We start from the raw sequence: 21,865 nt of genomic DNA, 5'->3' as shown, positions 1-21,865 counted from the left end.
AAAGTCATTGTCATGGCCTGCAAATAATCCAATTAAAATCTGTGGTGTAAATTGAAGAAAATTGTCCATTACATGATTCCAGCCTACAAAGCTGAGCTGACAACAGCAATCAGAGAAAGTTGGAGCAAGATTGATGGAAGAGTAAGCTGTTATAAAAGCTATTTTCGTGCAACAAAGTTTTTTTTATCATTTATCATTTTAATAAATAAATAATAAATGGGTTGTACTTGTATAGCACTTTTCTACCTTCAAGGTACTCAAAGCGCTTTGACACTACTTCCACATTTACCCATTCACATACACATTCACACACTGATGGAGGGAGCTGCCATGCAAGGCGCTAACCAGCACCCATCAGGAGCAAGGGTGAAGTGTCTTGCTCAGGACACAACGGACATGACGAGGTTGGTACTAGGTGGGGATTTAACCAGGGACCCTCGGGTTGCGCACGGCCACTCTGCCACTGCGCCACGCCGTCCCTTATGATTCCATAATTATTTCACTCTGCTTGATCTAAAATGAAACAATTGCTGACGACCACAAATTTTTTAAATTTATTTTCTTAAGCCAGAATGTTGACATTTGATTCGAAATGACTTGTCATGTTTCTTTTTTTTCCTAAAAACATTAAGCTAATGAACATCCTCCTAGACATAATTTTTTCCAAGGCTTGTACAATTGAGCAATATAACTAAACTAAAACAGTAACATTACAATAGTATAGTACTATTAATAAAAAAAAAAAACAAATCAATGTACATGTGATTTAATGATATTAATTTTTGGTTTAACCCGTATCAAGAATGTTGTACTGGACTTGGGGAATTTATGTTTGCATAATTACGTCCAGAAGTGTATTGATTTCTTGTTTTAATCATACAAATGCTATATTAAAAGTCTTGACTGCAAATTATTCTAATTCAAATACTGTCTTTCTGTCTTGCCTCTGGTGAGGGCGGTCACATTTTTTTCCGCTCCCTCTTCTCCCAGCTTGCTCTCTTTGTTTCTGTCTTGTCTGAACTTTTTTGAAGCCTCTTCTTTGCACTGTCCTCAAATCTAAACATCAGACATGGATATGATCAGCTGGACTCTCGACGCAATTGACAAAAAAATTTCGACGAGGAAAAGAGGTTCGGGGGAGCCTGGCTGCCCTGATGGAACCATTGCTGCGGGGTACGTGAGAGATTCCTGGGATAAATGGAGAATCATGTGCCTCTCAGTCCTTTCCATCGAGGACGTGGAAGACATCTACCTATTTGGAACCGTGATCGCGGGGCACCTGCTGATTGGGCTGGGCATTGCTCTGGTGTATCGTCAAATTCGTAAGACGATGGCAGCCACTCAAGGAGCCCAAAGGCTGCGGCAATTTCATCATGGACAAGCTTGCTGAAAAGGAACATTGAATTGAATTTGAGAGCACCCAGTATGGACGAATAGAACAGACAAGTCATTGTTTTGTCTGCTCGTGGAAAAAAACATCCTAATCTACGATTTGACTCCCTCGAATGGCCTTGATGCTGTGGAAACAGGACCAGGCTGTTCTTTAAAAACACCCCTGAGGACACCTCAATGATGGACACTTTTGACCCCCCTCCCTCCTCAACGACACCTGGAGTCGAACTTTTGCAGATCGGCCTCAGTCTAAAAAAAACATTACATCATCACACCCAAGACAATTGGGCACACACACCCGCACCCCCCCACACCTTCACCACCGCTTGTTTTCCCCTCGGGGTGATGGTCGGATGGCAGCGCTTCATAGCAGCGGTCGCCTTCCAGGGCCCTAACTCCCCGCCCCTCTGTTGCGGGTTTGTCGTGATTAAATAAACCGTGTTTATGTGTGCATTGCATGGAGGTTTTTCCTCACTCCAGACTACTAGGCACCCTTAGGAGCCCAGTCTAGATTGTATTTTTTTACTCATCTTTTCCCCCAGCGTTTTACCTTTTTCCCATCTTTTACGGGGCGCCTTGTGGCGACCCATCAGCGTTCCTGTTCTGTAACCCTGTACACTGTTTGTCTAATTTTGAACGGGTTTGTGCTGAAAACAAAGTTTTGTTGTACTTGTGCAATGACAATAAAGACCTATCTGATCTGATCTAAAACCTATGGCTATTATTGCAATTACTGCACGTCAAATGTCCAAATACTTTTGCTGTAATTCCTGCTATAATTTGGTTATACAGTAGTAAAAAGGTAAAATATATTGCCACTGTTGAAATACTATACTGTAAACACTGTACACTCATAAGATATTTAAGTATTCTAATATTGTATTTGGCGAGCACTTTCAGTGCAACCAGAGAAAAAACAGACTTAAAAGTCCTAGCACTTTTTTCAAACTTCTGTTTTTTTGTATATTTTAATTCCTATAAGCCCAAAATGTTATATAAGAATTGATTATGACACATCAAATTGTACAGTTTCAATGTCTGACAATTGTATTGACCAAGGAAAATACACACACAGCACTGATGGAATTAAACAGAGGCCATATAAGAAAATTGAAAAGTCTTACTTTTATAAAATGGACAACTGAAGCAGTGACTCAACCATTTACAGGCATCAAAAGTACAACTTAATACAAACGAAACAAAATATAATCAAGTTATTACATTTTAATGGATTATTCCAAAACATTTGCCCTCAGATCAGCTGAAACAAAAATTACAACTTTTTGTTAGTTGGTTCTTATTCTGACTCGGTCTGTAATATATTACATAATTTCAACTTCCACGGCCATGATTTTCTTGTCTGATGATAAACTATAATGAACAATTGGGAGATTTTTAGTCATAATCAAAGTAATAAACTTAAAAGTAAATTATGCAAATCAAGTGTTTATACTCCCAATTGAATTTTAGATACAGTCAGAATATACAGATTTGATAAGCAAAAGACAAATGTAATTGTTAATGTTAATTTGCATCTGATTTGGAGACATTGTGTTTCAGCATTTATGGTTAAAATTGTGCCAATTCAAAAACAACGTAAGAATTGACATTGAATGTGTCGTTATGAAAAATGAATTTCCATTAACTGAACCCAACTATTTGTATTTAATTGCATCTTTGACACCCAAGGTGACCATTTGTAAGAGTTAGAACATTTTGAACCTTGGTAAATGAAAACTAGAAAAAGAAACAAAAAATACACACACAGTTTACGGTTTACACTATTCCAAATCGTGCAGCACGCTTTACTTTCTTTGCCTGCAGGAGAGGGGGAAAAAAATCATAAAAACACAATCGGATACAACAAGAAACCACAACCGTCAGGAATAAAATCTACCTCCGTGTCTGCTGAGCCAACTGTCCCACTGCCTGTCTGGATCCCAAACCGCTCCTTTCTTTTTTTCAGCTTTTCATCCTCTTCCATCTGGCAGACATGACACAAAATGCATTTTAAAAACAGAAAGGGGTGTACAATGTATATAGACCAACCACGCCAACATGGCTCACAGTCACCTTCTGCGAGACGGATGAGACGTTCATGCCAAATCTTTCTGCCCTTTTCTTCAGCTGATCAACATTTACCTGATAAAAACAGGAAGCTTCAAGTTAATGATTCTATTCACATACATGGGGTGCCCTTATTTTTTCACATGTGCTTGTTTGTGTAAACGAATGCTACTACCGTATTTTTCGGATTCTAAATCGCAGTTTTTTTCATAGTTTGGCCGTGGGTGCGACATATACTCTGGAGCGACTTATGTGTGAAATTAACACATTACCGTAAAATATAAAATAATATTATTTATCTCATTCGCGTAAAATACGAAGCAAATGGCAGCAATCGTCACACACACGTCAACCAATAAGAATTTAGCGGGGGAGGGTCATGGCACAAATGCATTGTGGGTCATGGGATGCTAACTGCTATATGCTACTGCCGTAGCTATTAAAATGGATCACATCAACATTGGCGGTAACTTATAAAAACTGAGAAGGGCTGAACTAAAATGGCACCGAAAAGAAAATCACATACTGCAGATTACAAGCTGGACGTAGTGAAATATGCAGCAGAGAACAGCAATCGAGCAGCAGAAAGAGAGGACATACCAGAGGCGACACCGGGGAGGAAGATTTCATCGGATTTAGCGATCGGGAGTGACAGATTGTTTGGTAAACGTATATCATGTTCTATATTTTATAGTTATTTGAATGACTCTTGCCATGATGTGTTGCGTTAACATACCAGGCACGTTCTCAGTTGGTTATTTGTGCGTCATATAACGTACACTTATTCAGCTTGTTGTTCACTATTCTTTATTTATTATAAATTGCCTTTCAAATGTCTATTCTTGGTGTTGGATTTTATCAAATAAATTTCCCCCAAAAATGCGACTTATACTCCAGTGCGACGTATGTTTTTTTCCTTCTTTATTGTGCATTTTTGGCGGGTGCGACGTATACTCCGGAGCGATTTATAGTCCGAAAAATACGGTACTCCTAAACTGCTGCAAGCAAAAGGAGGACATTTTGTTAAAACATGCACTCCTGTGTTGCCTGCCTGCTATTATTTCTTGCCAACATTTGATTGGCCTTCTCCGCTGTCACACCATCTGGTTGTAAAATAGCGCCAATACTTGCACACGCCGTTTTGCTAGTTAGCCAGTCTAGCAGCTAGGGGAGTCCGAGTTCATCTGCCACTGTCCTGCTGGCCGTTTGTATTGTCAGTGTCATAACAGTCAGATTTTAATATCAGAGGTTTCATTTCCATTAACATTAGAATCAGTGTGTGTGTGGTAACTAGGCACAGCCAGGTGGCAATATGTCTAAATATAGAAAAGTGGACATGAGGCACCTCTTTAAAAGTCAAAGTGTAAGTGTAAGGAATATGTAGTTTGTATGTAGTATGTAGTTTTTAACTCAACTTACGAGTATTTTGAAATACGAGTTGTTGCTTGGCTTTTTGTTATACTTTAGGTTACCAGCATCAATTTGAGTTATGAGTATGTTCCGTGCCACGATAATGAGAAAGAGCCTCCCAACCAGCGTAGCGAGTTCCAGTATCGACTCTGCAAACCCCACCCCAAAACATCCTGTCTTCAAAGCAGAAGCCAACCAACAAACCGAAGTAACAAAACACGATCGACAGTGTAGCCAATCCAGCTCGACAGCAGCAGTGCCAGTCCGCACCTACTGAAGCAGCAGCCAGCTCCTACTCCAGCCAGACAATGGTTTAAGTTTATTTCTAACATGCATGCAGTTACAAAATAATACATCCCATATTTCCAGATTCTCGTTACATGTCCGAAAAGGAGTAGGAATAGCCTCATCCCCCCTCATTGTTTTTGCGTGTTTATATCGTCAATTAAGAGGTGTTCAAATTATCCGTGAGGTAGGGAGGAAAGGTGAAGTACCGGTACATCCCGAGAAGCTAAGTAAGCTTGCAGACCTCCATACACTATCAAGTGCGAGGAGAGAGATGGCAGACCAGAAACCCAGTGAAGCGTACAAATGTAAGTAACAAGCGTAATTCATGATTTTTATAATAATGACATTCCTGGTTTTAGTCAGACTTCAAAACTTTGCTACTGCACGTAAATATTGGTTTTAAACAAATACACAATGAAACATTTTACATACCGAAGCTGATGCGCCAGCAGTTGCGTGTGTCGACAAAAACGTTGTCTTCTAAATGTTCTTCTTCTTAATAAAGACGAGCGAAAGAAAATAAAAGCACGGGTATAGCCGAACATAGCGTGTGATGGCATCGTAAGGTAAAACATTTGTCGCATCGGCCTTACGACACTGCTCGCAAATGGCATTGATTGATGACATAGCGAGTCAAGTCAAGTAGAAGAGGGGAGGGGAAAGAGGGAGAATTCGAATTGAGCCTTAAACCTACCACTTTTCCATTTCATAGCAATTACTAACAGATTTTTTCACTTCCTGATCTCAATTTGTACACACTTTGAATCAATAAATATTCATGTCCTCAATAAATAGTTAAATAAGTTATAATTTACATAATTAGATGAATAAGATTATTGTATTTAAAAAATTTTCTTTCAATCTTCTTTCTACTTTGTAAACACTGAGGTTAAACAGTTTCCTAAACTGGATAATTTCAGAACATTGACTCATTTGCTTAATCAATTCCATCATTTAATTCCACATTCTGATGCAAGAAAAGTCTCAAGTATTGTTCTAAATTTGATTTTTCTCGAAAGGTTATTTTTCTCTTCTTTTGAAAAGAATTGTTGGACACTTGTGTAGCAGGTTAGTTTGCTTTGTACATAATTTTGGCTGTTTGCAAATGAAACATAATCACTGAATTTTAATAATTTTGATTTAATAAATAAAATGTTTTAAGGATTCTCTATAACCAACATTATGTGTTATTCTGACCTTTTTTGTAATGCGTTTAGTGAATGAAGTGTATTTTTGAAGTTATTTCCCCATATTTCTACAGAGTAATTCAGACATAGTAACACTAGCGAGCAGTAGAGAATATAAAATGATTATTTGTCCCGAACATATTTTGTTTTATTCATTATTGTTGCATTTTTGCCACCTTATGTTCAGAATCAGAATCGTTTTTATTGCCATTGTTTGAGAACGGGTTCACAAACTAGGAATTTTTCTTGGTGCAATCGTGCAACATAAAACACATATAACACAGATTTGGTAATAAAAAGAGCTGTAACTGAGCCATCAGATCTTGTTATTGTTCATGTGCCTGATGGCCGAGGGGAAAAAAACTGTTCAGGTGGCGGGAGGTGTGGGTCTGGATGGACCGTAGTCTCCTGCCTGAGGGGAGAGGGGAGAATAGTTTGTGTCCAGGGTGAGAAGAGTCAGCTGTGATACGACCCACATGCCTCCTGGTCCTGGAGGGATGGGAGCTTGCAGCCAATCACCTTCTCAGCAGCACGTACAATGCGCTGCAGTCGATGCTTATCCTGGACTGTGGCGCCAGGGAACCACACGGTGATGGAGGAGGTGAGGATGGACTCGATGATGGCTGAGTAAAACTGCACCAGCATCTCCGAGATGAGCCCGAGGAGGGTAGTGTCATCCGCAAACTTGAGCAGCTTTACGGACTAGTGACTGGAGGTGCAGCAGTTTGTATACAGGGAGAAGAGCCAGGGGGAAAGTACACAGCCCTGAGGAGTACCAGTGTTCGTGGTTCGACTGTCCGAGACAATCTTCCCCAGCCGCACGTGCTCTCTTCGGTCTGTCAGGAAGTCATTGATCCAACTGCAGAGGGAGTCGGGCACGCTGAGCTGGTAGAGCTTGTCTCGTAGCAGTCCAGGGAGGATGGTGTTGAAGGCAGAGCTGAAGTCCACAAACAGGATCCTAGCGTAGGTTCCTGGGGAGTCCAGATGCTCCAGGATGAAGTGGAGGGCCAGGTTCACTGCATCATCCACAGACCTGTTGGCTCTGTAGGCGAACTGCAGTGGGTCCAGGAGGGGGGTGGTGAGGTCCTTGAGGTGGGGCAGGACCAAGCATTCAAAGGACTTCATGACCACAGACGTCAGCGCAACCGGCCTGTAGTCATTAAGTCCTGTGATCTGTGTTTTCTTGGGGACAGGGACAATGGTGGAGGTCTTAAAGCAGGACGGCACATGGCATAGCTCTAGAGAGGTGTTAAAAATGTCAGTGAAGACAGGAGCCAGCTGATCCGCGCAGTGTCTGAGAGTGGAGGGGGAGACACCATCCGGCCCGGGGGCCTTCCGCGTATTCAGCTTCAAGAACTGCCGGCGTACATCCTCCTCTCGGATGGAGAGGGCCTTTAAAGTCCTGTGATGTTCTTGGAGTCCTTTAAATCCTTTAATGAAGTGCTGGCGTTGGTGGGGAGGGTGATGGTGGGAGGAGCAGAGCTTTGATGAGCTGAAGGCCGTTCATGACGACAGTCATGTATGTTGAGGCCCTGAGCGAGAGTCCGGTCATTCAGGGCCTGGGGGGCTTTGGGCTTATAGTTCGTAAGGGCCCTTAGCCCTCTCCAAACGGCCGCAGAATCATTGGAGCGGAACTGTTCCTGTAGACGGTTAGAGTACACAGATTTAGCTTTCTCTACTTCCCTGTTGAAGGGATACTTCGCTTCTCTGTAGGTACTCCGGTCCCCGCTTCTCCATGCAGCCTTCTTCTTCTTGCGCAGCTGTCGGAGCTTGGGTGTGAACCAGGGCTTGTCGTTGTTATAACAAGCCCTGGTGCGCGTTGGAAAGATGCGCGCCTCATTGAACTGAATGTATGAGGTCACAGTGTCCGTATACTTGTCCAGATTGTCCGTGGCCGCTCCAATTGCCTCCCAGTCTGTTTTTCCAAACATGCACGCAGCTCCTCCACAGCCTCGGCGGTGTAACACTTAATGGTCCTCATAACAGGTTTAGCCAGTTTCAGTCTCTGTCTGTATGAAGGGATTAAGTGCACCATCACGTGATCTGATAGTCTGAGAGCAGCGTGCGGGACTGCATGATATGCCTTGTTTATTGTAGTGTAACAGTGATCCAAAGTGTTCTCCTCTCTGGTCGGGCATTTAATAAACTGCCTATACTTAGGTAATTCCTGGCTCAAATTTCCCTTGTTAAAGTCACCAAGCACGATAACAAGAGAGTCCGGAAAAGACCGTTCCACATGTAAGATCTGGCCTGCAAGCGTGCGCTGAGCGTCACGCACGTCCGCGCAGGGTGGTATGTAGACAGCCACCAGTATGAATGAAACAATCTTAAGCGGTGAGTGAAAGGGCTTACAGTGAATGAAAATATATTCCAGAGAAGGAGAGCAGTGTTGGGATATCACCGTCACGTCTGTACACCAGTTGCTGTTGATGAAGAAGCAGACTCCACCGCCTCTTTTTTTGCCGGAGATCCCCGCGTCTTGGTCTGCGCGGAGAAGATGAAAGCCCACCAGTTGAATTGCGCTGTCTGGGACACTCGCGCTCAGCCACGTCGCCGTGAAGCACAAAACACAAGATGAGGAAAAGTCCTTGTTTCTTCCCATCAGCAATGCTAGCTTGTCCATCTTGTTGGCAAGTGAGGGGACGTTGGAGAGAAAGATGGCAGGTAAGGGCGTGCGTAATCCCCGTCTGCGGAGACGGGACAAGGGCGCCCGCTCGCTTTCCTCTTCGGTGCGGTTTCCCTCTTTTGATCAAAGAATGGACCAAATCCGCAGCTGACGCTAAGATGACCGGTAATAAGTCTGTAGGGGTGATGGATCTGATGTTCAGTAGCTCTTCGCGGGTGTAAGAGCAAGCAGACACACAATTTACGCACAAAAACAAACAGAGCGCACAAGAGCACCGAGGCAGCCGTGATCGGTGCCATGATGATCAAAATAAATGTTGTAAATTTTATGAGATCTCCAGTTCATTTCATCATCTATTATTAAACCCAAATATTTGATTTATTTTACTCTCTCAATGTCTACGCCGTCTATCTATATTTGTGTTTAACTTTCTCTTGTGCTAGTACAGAATAGCATTATTTTAGTTTTACAGAGATTCAAGGATAGTCTGGTTTTGTCAAAACATATTTTTAAATTGTAAATTTTTCTGTTACTATTTTTTAGCGTTTGTGTGTTCTCTCCTGAACAAAATCCAGTCGTGTTGTCTGCACATAATACTAACTGTAAGTTCTTTGTAACTTTACAACTGCGGTTTATATAGAGATTGAACAATTTTGGTCCCAGTATTGATCCTTGGGGTACTACGCAATACATATAGCGCTGTAGGAGGATGTTTGCCTCGCTTCAGGTATTGTTCCCTATTGGTTAAAGGTACCTATTATGCAAAACCACATTATCATACCTATTGGTTCCTGTTTTTGTGTATTTAGGATCTGCATACGTCCCGAAAATTTGATATCAACCCACAAAGGCATTGCGGAGATATTTATAAAACAATCTTGCCTTCGTTCATTCTTCCTTAAAGGCCTACTGAAACCCACTACTACCGACCACGCAGTCTGATAGTTTATATATCAATGATGAAATCTTAACATTGCAACACATGCCAATACGGCCGGGTTAGCTTACTAAAGTGCAATTTTAAATTTCGCGTGAAATATCCTGCTGAAAACGTCTCGGTATGATGACGCCTGCGCGTGACGTCACGGATTGTAGAGGACATTTTGGGACAGCATGGTGGCCAGCTATTAAGTCGTCTGTTTTCATCGCAAAATTCCACAGTATTCTGGACATCTGTGTTGGTGAATCTTTTGCAATTTGTTCAATGAACAATGGAGACAGCAAAGAAGAAAGCTGTAGGTGGGAAGCGGTGTATTGCGGCAGGTGTTGTGCTGGATAACGCACCCCCTGACTGTTGTGCCGGATAACACAGCCGGTGTTTCATTGTTTACATTCCCGGAAGATGACAGTCAAGCTTTACCATTGGCCTGTGGAGAACTGGGACAACAGAGACTCTTACCAGGAGGACTTTGAGTTGGATACGCAGACGCGGTACCGTGAGTACGCATGCAGCTGCGGCTTCCAAACATTTGATCGCTTGCCCGTACGTGCGTGCCGCTATGTGCATGTCACGTACGTAACTTTGGGGACTTTGGGGAAATATATGTGCTGTATGAACTTTGGGGAGGTGAACGGTACTTTTGGCTGTGGGATTGAGTGTGTTGTGCAGGTGTTTGAGTTGTATTGGCGAGTTATATGGATGGGAGGGGGGAGGTGTTTGTTATGCGGGATTAATTTGTGGCATATTAAATATAAGCCTGTTTGTGTTGTGGCTAATAGAGTATATACATGCATTGTGTTTATTTACTGTTTTAGTCATTCCCATCTGAATATCAATCAATCAATCAATGTTTATTTATATATCCCTAAATCACAAGTGTCTCAAAGGGCTGTATCAGGTCCCACCCGCCTCTCACAGCATCTTCCCTATCTGAATCGCTCCCACTGCCCTCTAGTCCTTAACTCTCACTTTCCTCATCCACGAATCTTTCATCCTTGCTCAAATTAATGGGGAAATCTTTGCTTTCTCGGTCCGAATCGCTCTCGCTGCTGGTGGCCATGATTGTAAACAATGTGCGGATGTGAGGAGCTCCACAACCTGTGACGTCACGCGCATATCGTCTGCTACTTCCGGTACAGGCAAGGCTTTTTTATCAACGACCAAAAGTTGCGAACTTTATCATAGATGTTTTCTACTAAATCCTTTCAGCAAAAATATGGCAATATCGCGACATGATCAAGTATGACACATAGAATGGACCTGCTATCCTCGTTTAAATAAGAAAATCGCATTTCAGTAGGCCTTTAAAACGAGAGGTTTAGAATATGCCCCATTTGAGATGTTTTCCCCCAGTTGTGACATCAGCAGATATCTCTATATATGGTATAGTTTACCCTCAGTGCATTGTAGTCAATAAGATCCTTCTTTATCTCTATTCTCTTGTTGTGGGGCTGACTGTCTTGTACATGCACATGCATCCTCTGCTGTTGCCTTCTCTAATATCAATTGAACTATTCGCTACTTTGTATCCATCAGGAGACTTAACATGGGCACGCTAAAAACTACAACATGGCTGGTGGGAAGAAGACTAAGTCGAAGTGGAGGCACGCAAATAAGACCGCCCACAAAACGGTGCATCCTGGAGATGGTCAGAAAGCAGCGTGAAGATGGTCTGTAAAACAATCTACGCAAAATGTTTAATAAAAAAACACCATGTTATGTACACCACAAGTAAGTGTTTTAAATGTAGAAAAAAAAGAATGACCCATTTAAGTAGCTTCTTATACATTTGAAGACCAGCCCTCTGATACCAAACCATTGTAATTTGCTAAGATATAATAATTTGTGTCAAAGGCTTTAGTTTACTCCATAACACCACAGCTGCACATTGTTTACCACCTATTGCATTGGTAATCTCTTTCGCCATCAATGTTGAAATGTTAGCTCTGTATCAGTCCGCAAGTCTTCCACTTTTATTTATGAGATTTGTCCAATCTGTTGAATAGTTTTTCAATTATTTTATAAAATTGTGGAAGTCAGGAAACAGGTCTATAGTTTGTAAACTGGTGTACAACCTTTGCCAATTTCATTTTTTTTGGAAATTTACCTGTTTGAAATGATAGATTGTTGACATACGTTAAAGGTTCCGAAAGGTTTTTATCGTTTCCATATCAATATCAATTTTCGTTCTAAAATATATATGAATAAGATATAAACTATCCATAAGGTGGACATCCCGCACCATTAAAGAACAGTCCAGGCACAGTGAGGGTGAACTCCTACTGTACTTTTAGAGGCAAACATCCAACGTGAAACCAACTTTACCGCCAACCACCATTACCAAATGCTGTAATGCCTACATTACTTTATTAACTAAAAGTTTGTTTTTCTTTTTAAAATGCATGTTACATGTAAAAATTGTGTTGTTTTTTCAAATGGGCAACGATTTAAAAAAACGGGTGTTTTGAGTTACAAAGTTGCCTTCTAAAACCTTTCAACAAAGTGTGTGCTTACGGGAGCTTTGCTGGTCGCAGTGGTGCCTAGGCAGGAGAAAAAAGAAATACATTATATAATTGATTGCATTATATTTTGCATTGCAACAATAATCACACATACCTGTGGATGGACTGGAGACATTGTTGGGTAAGCCAAACCTGAAAACAGAAATATGGCGTCTATTATTTCATGTAGTTTGGGACTTAAGTTAATGTTTAGTGTTGATGCATCCATTTTCCCCACACCCTTGGTTGTTATGCTTTTAAATGTATTTTTGCATATTAGTCAATTGTGTCCGAAATGTACCACAGTAAGGGGCTCCAGTCTATCAAATGAGCGTTGGATGGGTTCAATGTAGGACTAAGATTATGAGACTAAAGCCTAAACTATAGTAATGTATTTTCTATTCAAATAAAGTAAGGAAATGAGCTTCACAAATGACACTGTGGTGTTAATGATGCAATGGGTGTTAGTTGTGCCAATAAAATCACAATGACAATGTGATAACACGACAATGGCATCCATGCTGACTCACCTCGCAGCACGCTGGGCCTTCTTGTCTTCAGCTGATGCAGGCAAGTTGAAACGTTCAACTCTTTTCTGTAGTCGCTGCTCAAGAAAGGATGAGCAGGAGAATCAGACATTTTTGTAGGAAACGAGGGCTTTGCAAAACTTACAGCGTTGAAAATTAAATGATTTGCAACAGCAAAAGTGTTCATTCCGTCAACTTTGCAATGTAAAAAAAGAACATGTCAGCAACGAATGAGCTATATCCATACAAACATTATTCCAATCAATACATATCAATGATGTAAACAAATACCAGGCAAAGGTTTGGACACACCATCTCATTTATAGACAATAGCACAGTAAGTGTGTTTAAAGAAAACTTGACTGGTACTATAAACATACCCACCATTTTTAATTACATTACTTACATTAAATATTTGCACTCAATGAAACACATAAATACTGTGTTAAACCCATTATTTATTACAAATGTGACTCAAAGCGCTTTTACATAGTGAAACCCAATATCTAAGTTACATTTAAGCCAGTGTGGGTGGCACTGGGAGCAGGTGGGTAAAGTGTCTTGCCCAAAGACACAACGGTAGTGACTAGGATGGCGTAAGCGGGGATCGAACCTGCAAAACTCAAGTTGCTGGCACGGCCACTCTACCAACCGAGCTATACTGCCCCAATAATAATAATGGTTACATAAAAATTTTAGCTGCCCAAATACTATCACGTCATTTGAAACGGGAGTAATCTATACAACAAAAGGTGTAATTCATGCATGTTACTTTTTAATAGTGCACAATTCAATCACATGCTGATTGTTACTGATAATATGATTAAAATAAGTTCCAGGCAGTAGGAGCATTTGGACATTAGAATGTTGTGATTATTTTCTATACACACCAGCACAGATGATTGTTTTATATGTGAACTAAACACCGATTGCCAAATTAAACTACTCTCAAAAAGTTAGTGATATAAATACATTTACACAAATGGAACCATCACAAGTAAGTGAATAACTTTATGATCGGTTGTTAAATATGGGTTGAAAACATTAGATAATGTCAAACCTTTCTAATGACACAAAGCAAAAAGTCTTGCTTGTCAAAGTTGCCCCATCAGGTGGATCTTAACCAAAACAGCTGACTGTCATTGAGACCACCGGGTGTGTTGCAGGTATAGTGTAGCAACAATAGAGTCTTTCAAAGCCCATTTTGATGAGTCTTTTCATCTTTATAGAATGAAAATAACAGTATGTTTACATTTAAACTTACAATAAGTCATCTTAGTGTGTTTAAAACAGGCAAGGCAGTGTTATTTTCTATGTATTACATTTTGGAAATGACAGCGCACATTGAGCAGTGTATATGCATGCTTTGAGGAGAGTTTTGAAACTCTTCACCCTGGCCAGCATTTACAAAAGTGTGCGTTTCTAAGAACAAAAGTGTGTGTTTAAGTGTAGACGAGAGGCCTAAACGCATAAAAAAGTATGTGGTTATAAAGTATCTGTGTTCGTGTGGACATGGCCTGAATATCAATTCTAATTGAACCATGACATCAATGATAACACACCTATTATGAAGTTTGTTTGTTAAAGAACAGCAAATTAAACAAAACGCAGTGGAACATTGAACACTCGGATATGTCTAATCAAGTTTAGAGAAGGTCAGATTAAGTTCCCCTGTAAAAGGTGATAGTTCATTTTAGGCTCATCCTAAAATTTCACCCAAAACTTGAATATCTTGAACTTTCAAAGATGTGAGTACCCTTTGAGGAAAAAAAGAGGAACATTTCTATCAGCATGAAGTGCTGCCCTGCCAACCCCGAAAGAAAATTTATAAAATCAAGACTACATATCTTGCAATTGTGTGCATTTCTACCGTATATTTTACCCTTAGATTTATTCTAATCTACCAACCTCTTCAGCTGTCTTTTTGACATTTACCGTACATGTCCCACAGAATTGTTTCTGATTTTAGTAAATAACTTACTAAAATTATTCTCATTGAAAATGTAATGTAAAATTATATAATATGAATGCAAAGAACTCAGAAAACGTTGCCCATTTAGCAACTCTAACCTGTAGCCACGACTCATCGTGTAATATATATCTGGTCTTGTGACCTCTGTTTACAATCCGTCACGTCAAAAATATATCTTTATGCTGGCTAGTAATAAATACTATACAACTACAACCGGTTCAGAACTAACTGTGATCGGATTCTAATCATCCAAATATAATTAGCAACATAGTGGACAGCAGTCAACTTTGTGGCTCGAAGAGCGAATGGAGGCAACAACAGCTAGCTCGATGGCTAGCTAACCATTAACTCAGTGTTTAGGCAAGAGGAACAACGAGTACCTGCGGCTGAGGTGAGCGTTCAACAAACTTATTTTGTATTGATAATTCATTAAAAAAACACAAAAGTTAGATTTTGATGCAAAAATGAATGTTTAAAAATGCGGAAATTAACATTATTGTGAGTAGTGTATTTATAGTAGTAAACATATTGCACATACTTCATCGGCAGTTGCTGGAGGAGTAATTTTCACTATCTTCTTTTCAGCCGGCCTGAAAAACAAACATGTAAAAAAAAAAGCCATTGTGAAAAAGTAGTGTGTCAAATTGAACTGTTCTCTTACAAGAAACTTATTTACACACACAGTTTCTAATATAATAGCGAAATTAATAAGAGTGTAACGATTGATCGATGTACCTGCGCATGTATCTGTACCTTGCAAAGAAAGGTTAACCAACTCTTCCGGTTATATTACTGGCAAAATGCTCAGTCTCTAGAAAATATGGAGGAACTTCAACTTCAGCGGCAAGACTCAGGAGGAACGTAGGGCTGCATAATTAATCGAATTTTAATCGTAATCACGATTTTGGCCGCTACGATTAAATGAGGGTGATCGTCGGCGATATTAACATTTAAAAAGCAGGCTCCGCTGCATATCAATTCAAGTACCATCATAACGAACAGTCAGCCAACCACCAGGGGGAGACCGAAAGACAGCGGACTCATGTGAGCGCAAGTAAGAGTGAGTGAGAGGGTGACTGACAGTTGGTCGCCTGTAGCGCCTGAAAAGATTTAGGAAAATAAATGGTGCCCTTCTCTCCCGTAGAGTGACTTAAATTTTAACACCGAAACACGCCCGCATGCCTCACCGTTCTCTAGGCCGCCTCCCGCTCGTTCCCGCACGCCCGGAAATGCTACTGCGCGTAAAAACAAACACCACAACAAATTGCACAGCAAAGCTGTGCTGGTGTACACATTTAAACAAATTATTGAGTTGCTGCAACAGGTTAAGCATTAAAAACACTTCTCTTCTTTCCTCAACCGCCATCGTTTGCCCGTGATGTGAAGCTAATAATCCAAACAGAATTACGGTTGCTCACCAACGGCCCAAAGCTCCGACGTACAGACTACCGTAACATCAACGTGCACCGAGGGACCCCATATCCATCCACCTCTCAAACACACGCATAAGTAACGGATGTAATACCGTTTTATTTCACAAAGGCGGTGAGGTGGCGACTTGTCCAGGGTGTAACCCACCTTCCACCCGAATGCAGCTGAGATAGGCTTCAGCACCCCCCACGACCCCGAAATGAACAAGTGGTAGAAAATGGATGGATGGATGGATTAATGGATGCCCTATATTTACTGTGAGCAGTAAAGTGTGTTCCTTGTATGTTTTTTGTGTGCATAATCTTATTTTTTCATTTGTTTGCCCTTTATGGTCGCAGTCTGCAATGGCATATTTATTTTTAGTAAGCCCTTTGTCTTCTGTAAATTTTATTTTATAACTGGTGAACTATTTTTTTTAAATTATATTTCATTTTGAACACCCAGTTAACATGCGGTTTGATTAAAATAGAAAGGGCAATAAAAATATGTTTTACATAACATAGTAAATAATCGTGACTAAAATATTGATAAAAAATAATCACGTTTATTATTTTGGCCATAATCGTGCCGCCCTAGAGGAACAGCTAACCTCGTTAAACAAGCATGGCGCACAAACAGTAAGATAATTTCAAACTCCTGCTCTGAAAATGTGGAATATTTAAGATACATTTTTTTTGTGAATGTTGTGTACACCCCCCTGGGCTAAGGAAGACGCTGCACTGAAGGAAATACATGATATGCTAACGCACATGACCTGTTAGAAATGATCAATGGGAATGAAAATGCATATCGGGACGCTGCTGTAATTATCTTGGGGTATTTTAACCACTATTATCTATGGTAATTCCCTTCCAAGAAATAACAGGAATGTAGGAAACTTCACCTGCAGTGTCAAGTATCCAGAATTTAGTTCATAGTCACAGTGGTTGATTTTATTTTTGCTAAAAAGTTACTAAATTAAGTTGGATCATATTACACCTATACTGGCTCACCTGCACTGGCTTTATGTGCACTTAAGATGCAACTTTAAGGTTTTACAACTTACGTATAAAATACTAAACAGTCTATCTTAATCCTATCTTGCTGATTGTATTGTACTATATGTCCCGGACAGAAATTTGCATTCTAAAAACTCCGGTTTATTAGTGATTCCCAGAGCCCAAAAAAAGTCTGCGGGCCATAGAGTGTTTTCTATTCTGGCTCCAGTACTCTGGAATGCCCTACTGGTAACATAGATTCTAACTCAGTAGAAGCATTTAAGTCCTATATTAAAACTCATTTGTATACTCTAGCCTTTAAACAGACCCCTTTTAGACCAGTTGATCTGCCGTCTCTTTTCTGCTCTGCCCCCCTCTCCTGCGTGGAGAGGTTATTAGGTGACCACAGATGAGGTGCTCGCTGTTCAAAGTCGGGACCCAGTTTGGACCACTCTGTGCATCAGTTGGGGACGTCTCTGCACTGCTGACTTGTGTCCATTCAAGATGAGTTTTTTTTCTGGCCCTGATGTTGGATCTGAGCCGAAGATGTCGTGGCTTGTGCAGCCCTTTGACCCACTTGCGATTAAGGGCTATATAAATAAACTTTGATTGATTGAATCGATTTCAACTCACTGAATTGTTTCGGATCGTATCGCTGTAAAAAAAATAATATCGTTCCTGAATCGTATCAGCAACCACAAATTCTGAATCGAATCATTAAAACTAATTGTTACACCCCTATAAATTACGGTAATCTAGTATTGTACATGAAAGATGGACAGGGTCCAGTTTAATCAAATCAAGTATGTGTGGAGGGCCCGCAAAAGCTATGAATTTGCTGCAGGATAATATAATTAAAAAAATAAGAGTCAACTCACAGCTCGGCCACAGGAGATTCCGAATCCTTAAGGACTTTACCGTTGTCTACAATCTCCTCACTCTTAACAAAGTCCTGAAATGAAAACGGAAACAGTAAAAACAAAATAATCTGTTTATCGGCGTAACATGAGTGCAGATGACCACATTACCACTGTATCATCTGCCAGCACGTCATCCACATCCACATCATCTTCTGTGAGTTGCACAATGGAATAGCCACCACCGTGAATGAAAGGAAATGTTAAACATAATTACAATAAAATGCATGACAGCAGTGTTATTCTAGACAGTATTATCCAATTCAAATGTTTTTAGAGTACGGTATGCAAACACTAGAATAATTAAATACTATATAGTGTGTTAGAGTGCATCTGGGAAGCATTCACAGCGCTTCACTTTTTCCTAATTTTGTTGTTACAGCAGGTTTTCACCCAGGATGTCTCTGTACATTGCTGTATTAATCTTTCCCTCTAGCTTTCCTGACTAGTTTCCCAGATCCTGCTGCTGAAAAATATCCCCACAGCATGTTGCTGCTACCACCACGCTTCATTGTAGAGATGGTATTGGCCTGGTGATGAGCGATGCCTGGTTTCCTCCAAACATGACGCCTGGCATTTATGCCAAATACAGGGTTTCCCCTTAATGTATTTAAATGTGGCGTACCGCCACAACATTTTTATTACTGCCACACCTTGAAAGTAAACTTGAAAACAAATTAAAGTAATATAATACATTGTAGCCCCCAGAAGAAATTACACAACGTCCGACGCTATTTTTAACAGTTATTACTAATCTTATAACAAATGGCACAATTCCAACAGGTTTTACTTTCCGTGTACACACTTTCATTTCCGTGACTTGAGTCTATACTTCCCCTCCGGACACACGTCAACTCTTCCTCATTCTCCGTCAATCACCTTTCGGGCACGGACGGTGTGTTTGCAAACATGGGAAAAACTGACATTAAATCCAAACCACACGAAGGTTAAACATTACCACCAGCAGATCGTTACAGTTTGAATAGATATATGTATAGCCTATTATTTGCGCACTATTGACAAGTGATGTAAGTAAAACTTGACCACTGAAAAAAAGACTTTGATTACCAAAGACAGTGCTGCCCAAATGTAAACAAGATGCACGCCATTGTCTGGAGCGTTGTCAGCATGTCTGCGCTGTGGATATAACCAAAAATACTGATCTCACTTTTGAGCTTCATGGCAAAGGCTGTGAATATTTAAGTACATGTGATTACTTATGTTTTATTTTTAATAAATGTGCAACCCCCCACCCCCCAAAACAAACAATTTCACATTGGCATTATAGGGTATTGTCTGTAGAATTTTGATGACAAAAATTTATTTATTACATTTTGGAATAAGGCTGTAACATAAAATGCGGAAAAAGTGAAGCGCTGTGAATACTTTAAGGATGCACTGTAGATTAATTTATGTATCAACAGAATATTATGTCTCTTTACAAGTGACCCCGGATTTCCACTGAATGTGGAACAGCTACTGAACAAAACCGCCAGTGTACAGTACGACAATCCCCACCGCCGTAATGTTGCGGCTCCGCCGTGCAGCAAAATTGCGCAGACTTTTACGAGATCTCACGAATCCGCGCATAATTACATAAGGGAAGTTGTAATAAAGCAAACCACAAACACTTTATTCTGTCCTTCCAGAAGAACAGAAGCAAATAAACTCGGTCCTGCCATTAATAATAGGTGTTAAACTGCAACACCGATGAAAGTTTTTGCCTTGATAAACTATTTTTTGTAGCAAGCAACAATATCATCATCATTTGCGAGCGGTCAACCACTCCCCTGTTCTCTTGGTCCCCGTGTCAGCTGGTATTTCACATAGGCTCCCATATAGCAGCCCAGGATATGTCTGTATATTATTCTTTAATTTTAAACCTCCAGAATCGTCCATTTTTGTGTCAACGAGGTGAAATTATGTCTGAAAACCTGTGACAGGTTGACTTCATGTCTGTCGCCACGTCCATTAGGACATTTCAAAGTGTAAAATACGATCCACCTTTAAGACAGTGTTTTTTATTTTGAAAGTCCATCCATCCATCCAGCCATCCATTTTCTACCGCTTGTCCCTTTCGGGGTCGCGGGGAGTGCTGGAGCCTATCTCAGCTGCATTCGGGCCGAAGGCGGTGTACACCCTGGACAAGTCGCAACCTCATCGCAGGGCCAACACAGATAGACAGACAACATTCACACACTAGAGCCAAATTAGTGTTGCCAATCAACCTATGCCCAGGTGCATGTCTTTGGAAGTCGGAGTACCCAGAGGGAACCTACACAGTCACGGGGAGAACATGCAAAGTCCACACAGAAAGATCCCGAGCCCAGGATCGAACCCAGGACTTTCGTATTGTGAGGCACCCGCACTAACCCCTGTTACATCGCTATTTTGAAAGTAAACTATATATTACTGTCCAACACAAGCAGATTTGAGCTAAATTGAACGAATTTGTTGCGGCGTCCTGCAAATATAGAAGCTCTGCACATAGTAAGTGCTGGAATGCGTAACGTAAACAGAATGTCGGTAATGTTCCGCAGACGGTGAAAACAGACACATTGACTTAAATTAAAACGGAAAGAGGCCGCCGCGCGGGTGCTGTTCCGCGTCAGTTTCATATCCAGTGGAAATCCAGGGTTTGTGCGCTGTTGGCATTGCTCCTCACCCTGCTCCTCAAGGTAGGTCTGCAGGCGTGCGATGAGCTCGCCTTTGTTTCCCTTGGTTTCAAGCCCTCTTGCTTCACACTCCTGCCTCAGCTCAGCAAGCTGAAAAATAACAACATAATGATATTTTAAAAGGTTTAATAATTTCAATTTAGATTCAAAATAACGTTGATTTCATAGCGATTGGCAACGTTATTAATTGTAATTACAGATAAATCAAAAACGAAAATATTTAGCTATACTGCACTTTTTAGGAGTAGAATATCGTGGCTGTTACAAGACCGAAAGTAGGTCGAACATGCTGCCGTCACCTGCGTTTCAAACTTCAGGATATGTTGCAGTTTATTGATATGCGTTCTCTTTTGTCCGTTAAGTAAGTCTAAACCAGCTGTGACTAGGTGTGTTATCACGTACTTTATACGTCTGTGCGGTATAGTAGGACAACATGACCACACGGTATTGGTTAGCCTTAGCAGCCGGTGGACACATTGTACTGGTCAAACTGTTCATTTTATCGCTAGTCTTCTAACAGACATTTACGCTAACATGCGTTATAATATTTCATTCATTGTGAAAGCCGGCCTCTGTGAGTTAAATCATTTATAATAAGTAGGAGTACCAACCTTGAGTTTCTGTAGCTCTATCACTTCGGCCATCTTTCTTTGTTGGTGAATAAACTTCCTCCAATCAAACACGCGCTGCTCTTTCTCAGCGGCAAAACTCTGAATCCACTTTATCACAGCGACACACCGTGGACAGAAGGACAAACTGCAGTTTTCACAAGCGCTCATTTACGTCAATCTAATACACATTGTATTGCCAAAAGTATTTGGCCACCTGCCTTGACTCACATATGAACTTGAAGTGCCACCCCATTGCTAACCCATAGGGTTCCATATGATGTTGGTCCACCTTTTGCAGCTATTACAGCTTCAACTCTTCTGGAAAGGCTGTCCACAAGGTTGCG

General features: G+C 40.8%; 1 protein-coding gene across 2 annotated transcripts; it reads right to left on the bottom strand.

The window, feature by feature from the left end:
* Window positions 1-2,391: 2,391 nt before the first annotated feature.
* On the bottom strand, window positions 2,392-21,647 carry sarnp (SAP domain containing ribonucleoprotein). Of its 2 annotated transcripts, none has more exons than XM_061982315.1 (11): window positions 21,522-21,647; window positions 20,901-21,000; window positions 18,347-18,390; window positions 18,197-18,270; window positions 15,449-15,500; window positions 12,942-13,006; window positions 12,527-12,564; window positions 12,425-12,450; window positions 3,466-3,534; window positions 3,290-3,376; window positions 2,392-3,210 (listed from the first exon to the last, which is right to left on the bottom strand). In XM_061982315.1, the coding sequence occupies exons 1-11, from the start codon at window positions 21,552-21,554 to the stop codon at window positions 3,169-3,171; spliced, it is 630 nt and encodes a 209-aa protein (XP_061838299.1). In that variant the 5' UTR covers window positions 21,555-21,647; the 3' UTR covers window positions 2,392-3,168. The 2 variants fall into 2 exon arrangements, with proteins under 2 accessions (XP_061838299.1, XP_061838293.1); XM_061982309.2 differs by having other exon boundaries at window positions 2,396-3,210; window positions 12,942-13,015; window positions 21,522-21,629.
* Between the last annotated feature and the right edge of the window lie 218 nt (window positions 21,648-21,865).

Source organism: Nerophis lumbriciformis, linkage group LG01, assembly GCF_033978685.3.
Source record: "Nerophis lumbriciformis linkage group LG01, RoL_Nlum_v2.1, whole genome shotgun sequence".
In the NCBI taxonomy this organism is placed as follows: Eukaryota; Metazoa; Chordata; class Actinopteri; order Syngnathiformes; family Syngnathidae; genus Nerophis; species Nerophis lumbriciformis.
Note: the sequence above shows the minus strand (reverse complement) of the source record. Positions and strands in the feature narration are given on the sequence as shown.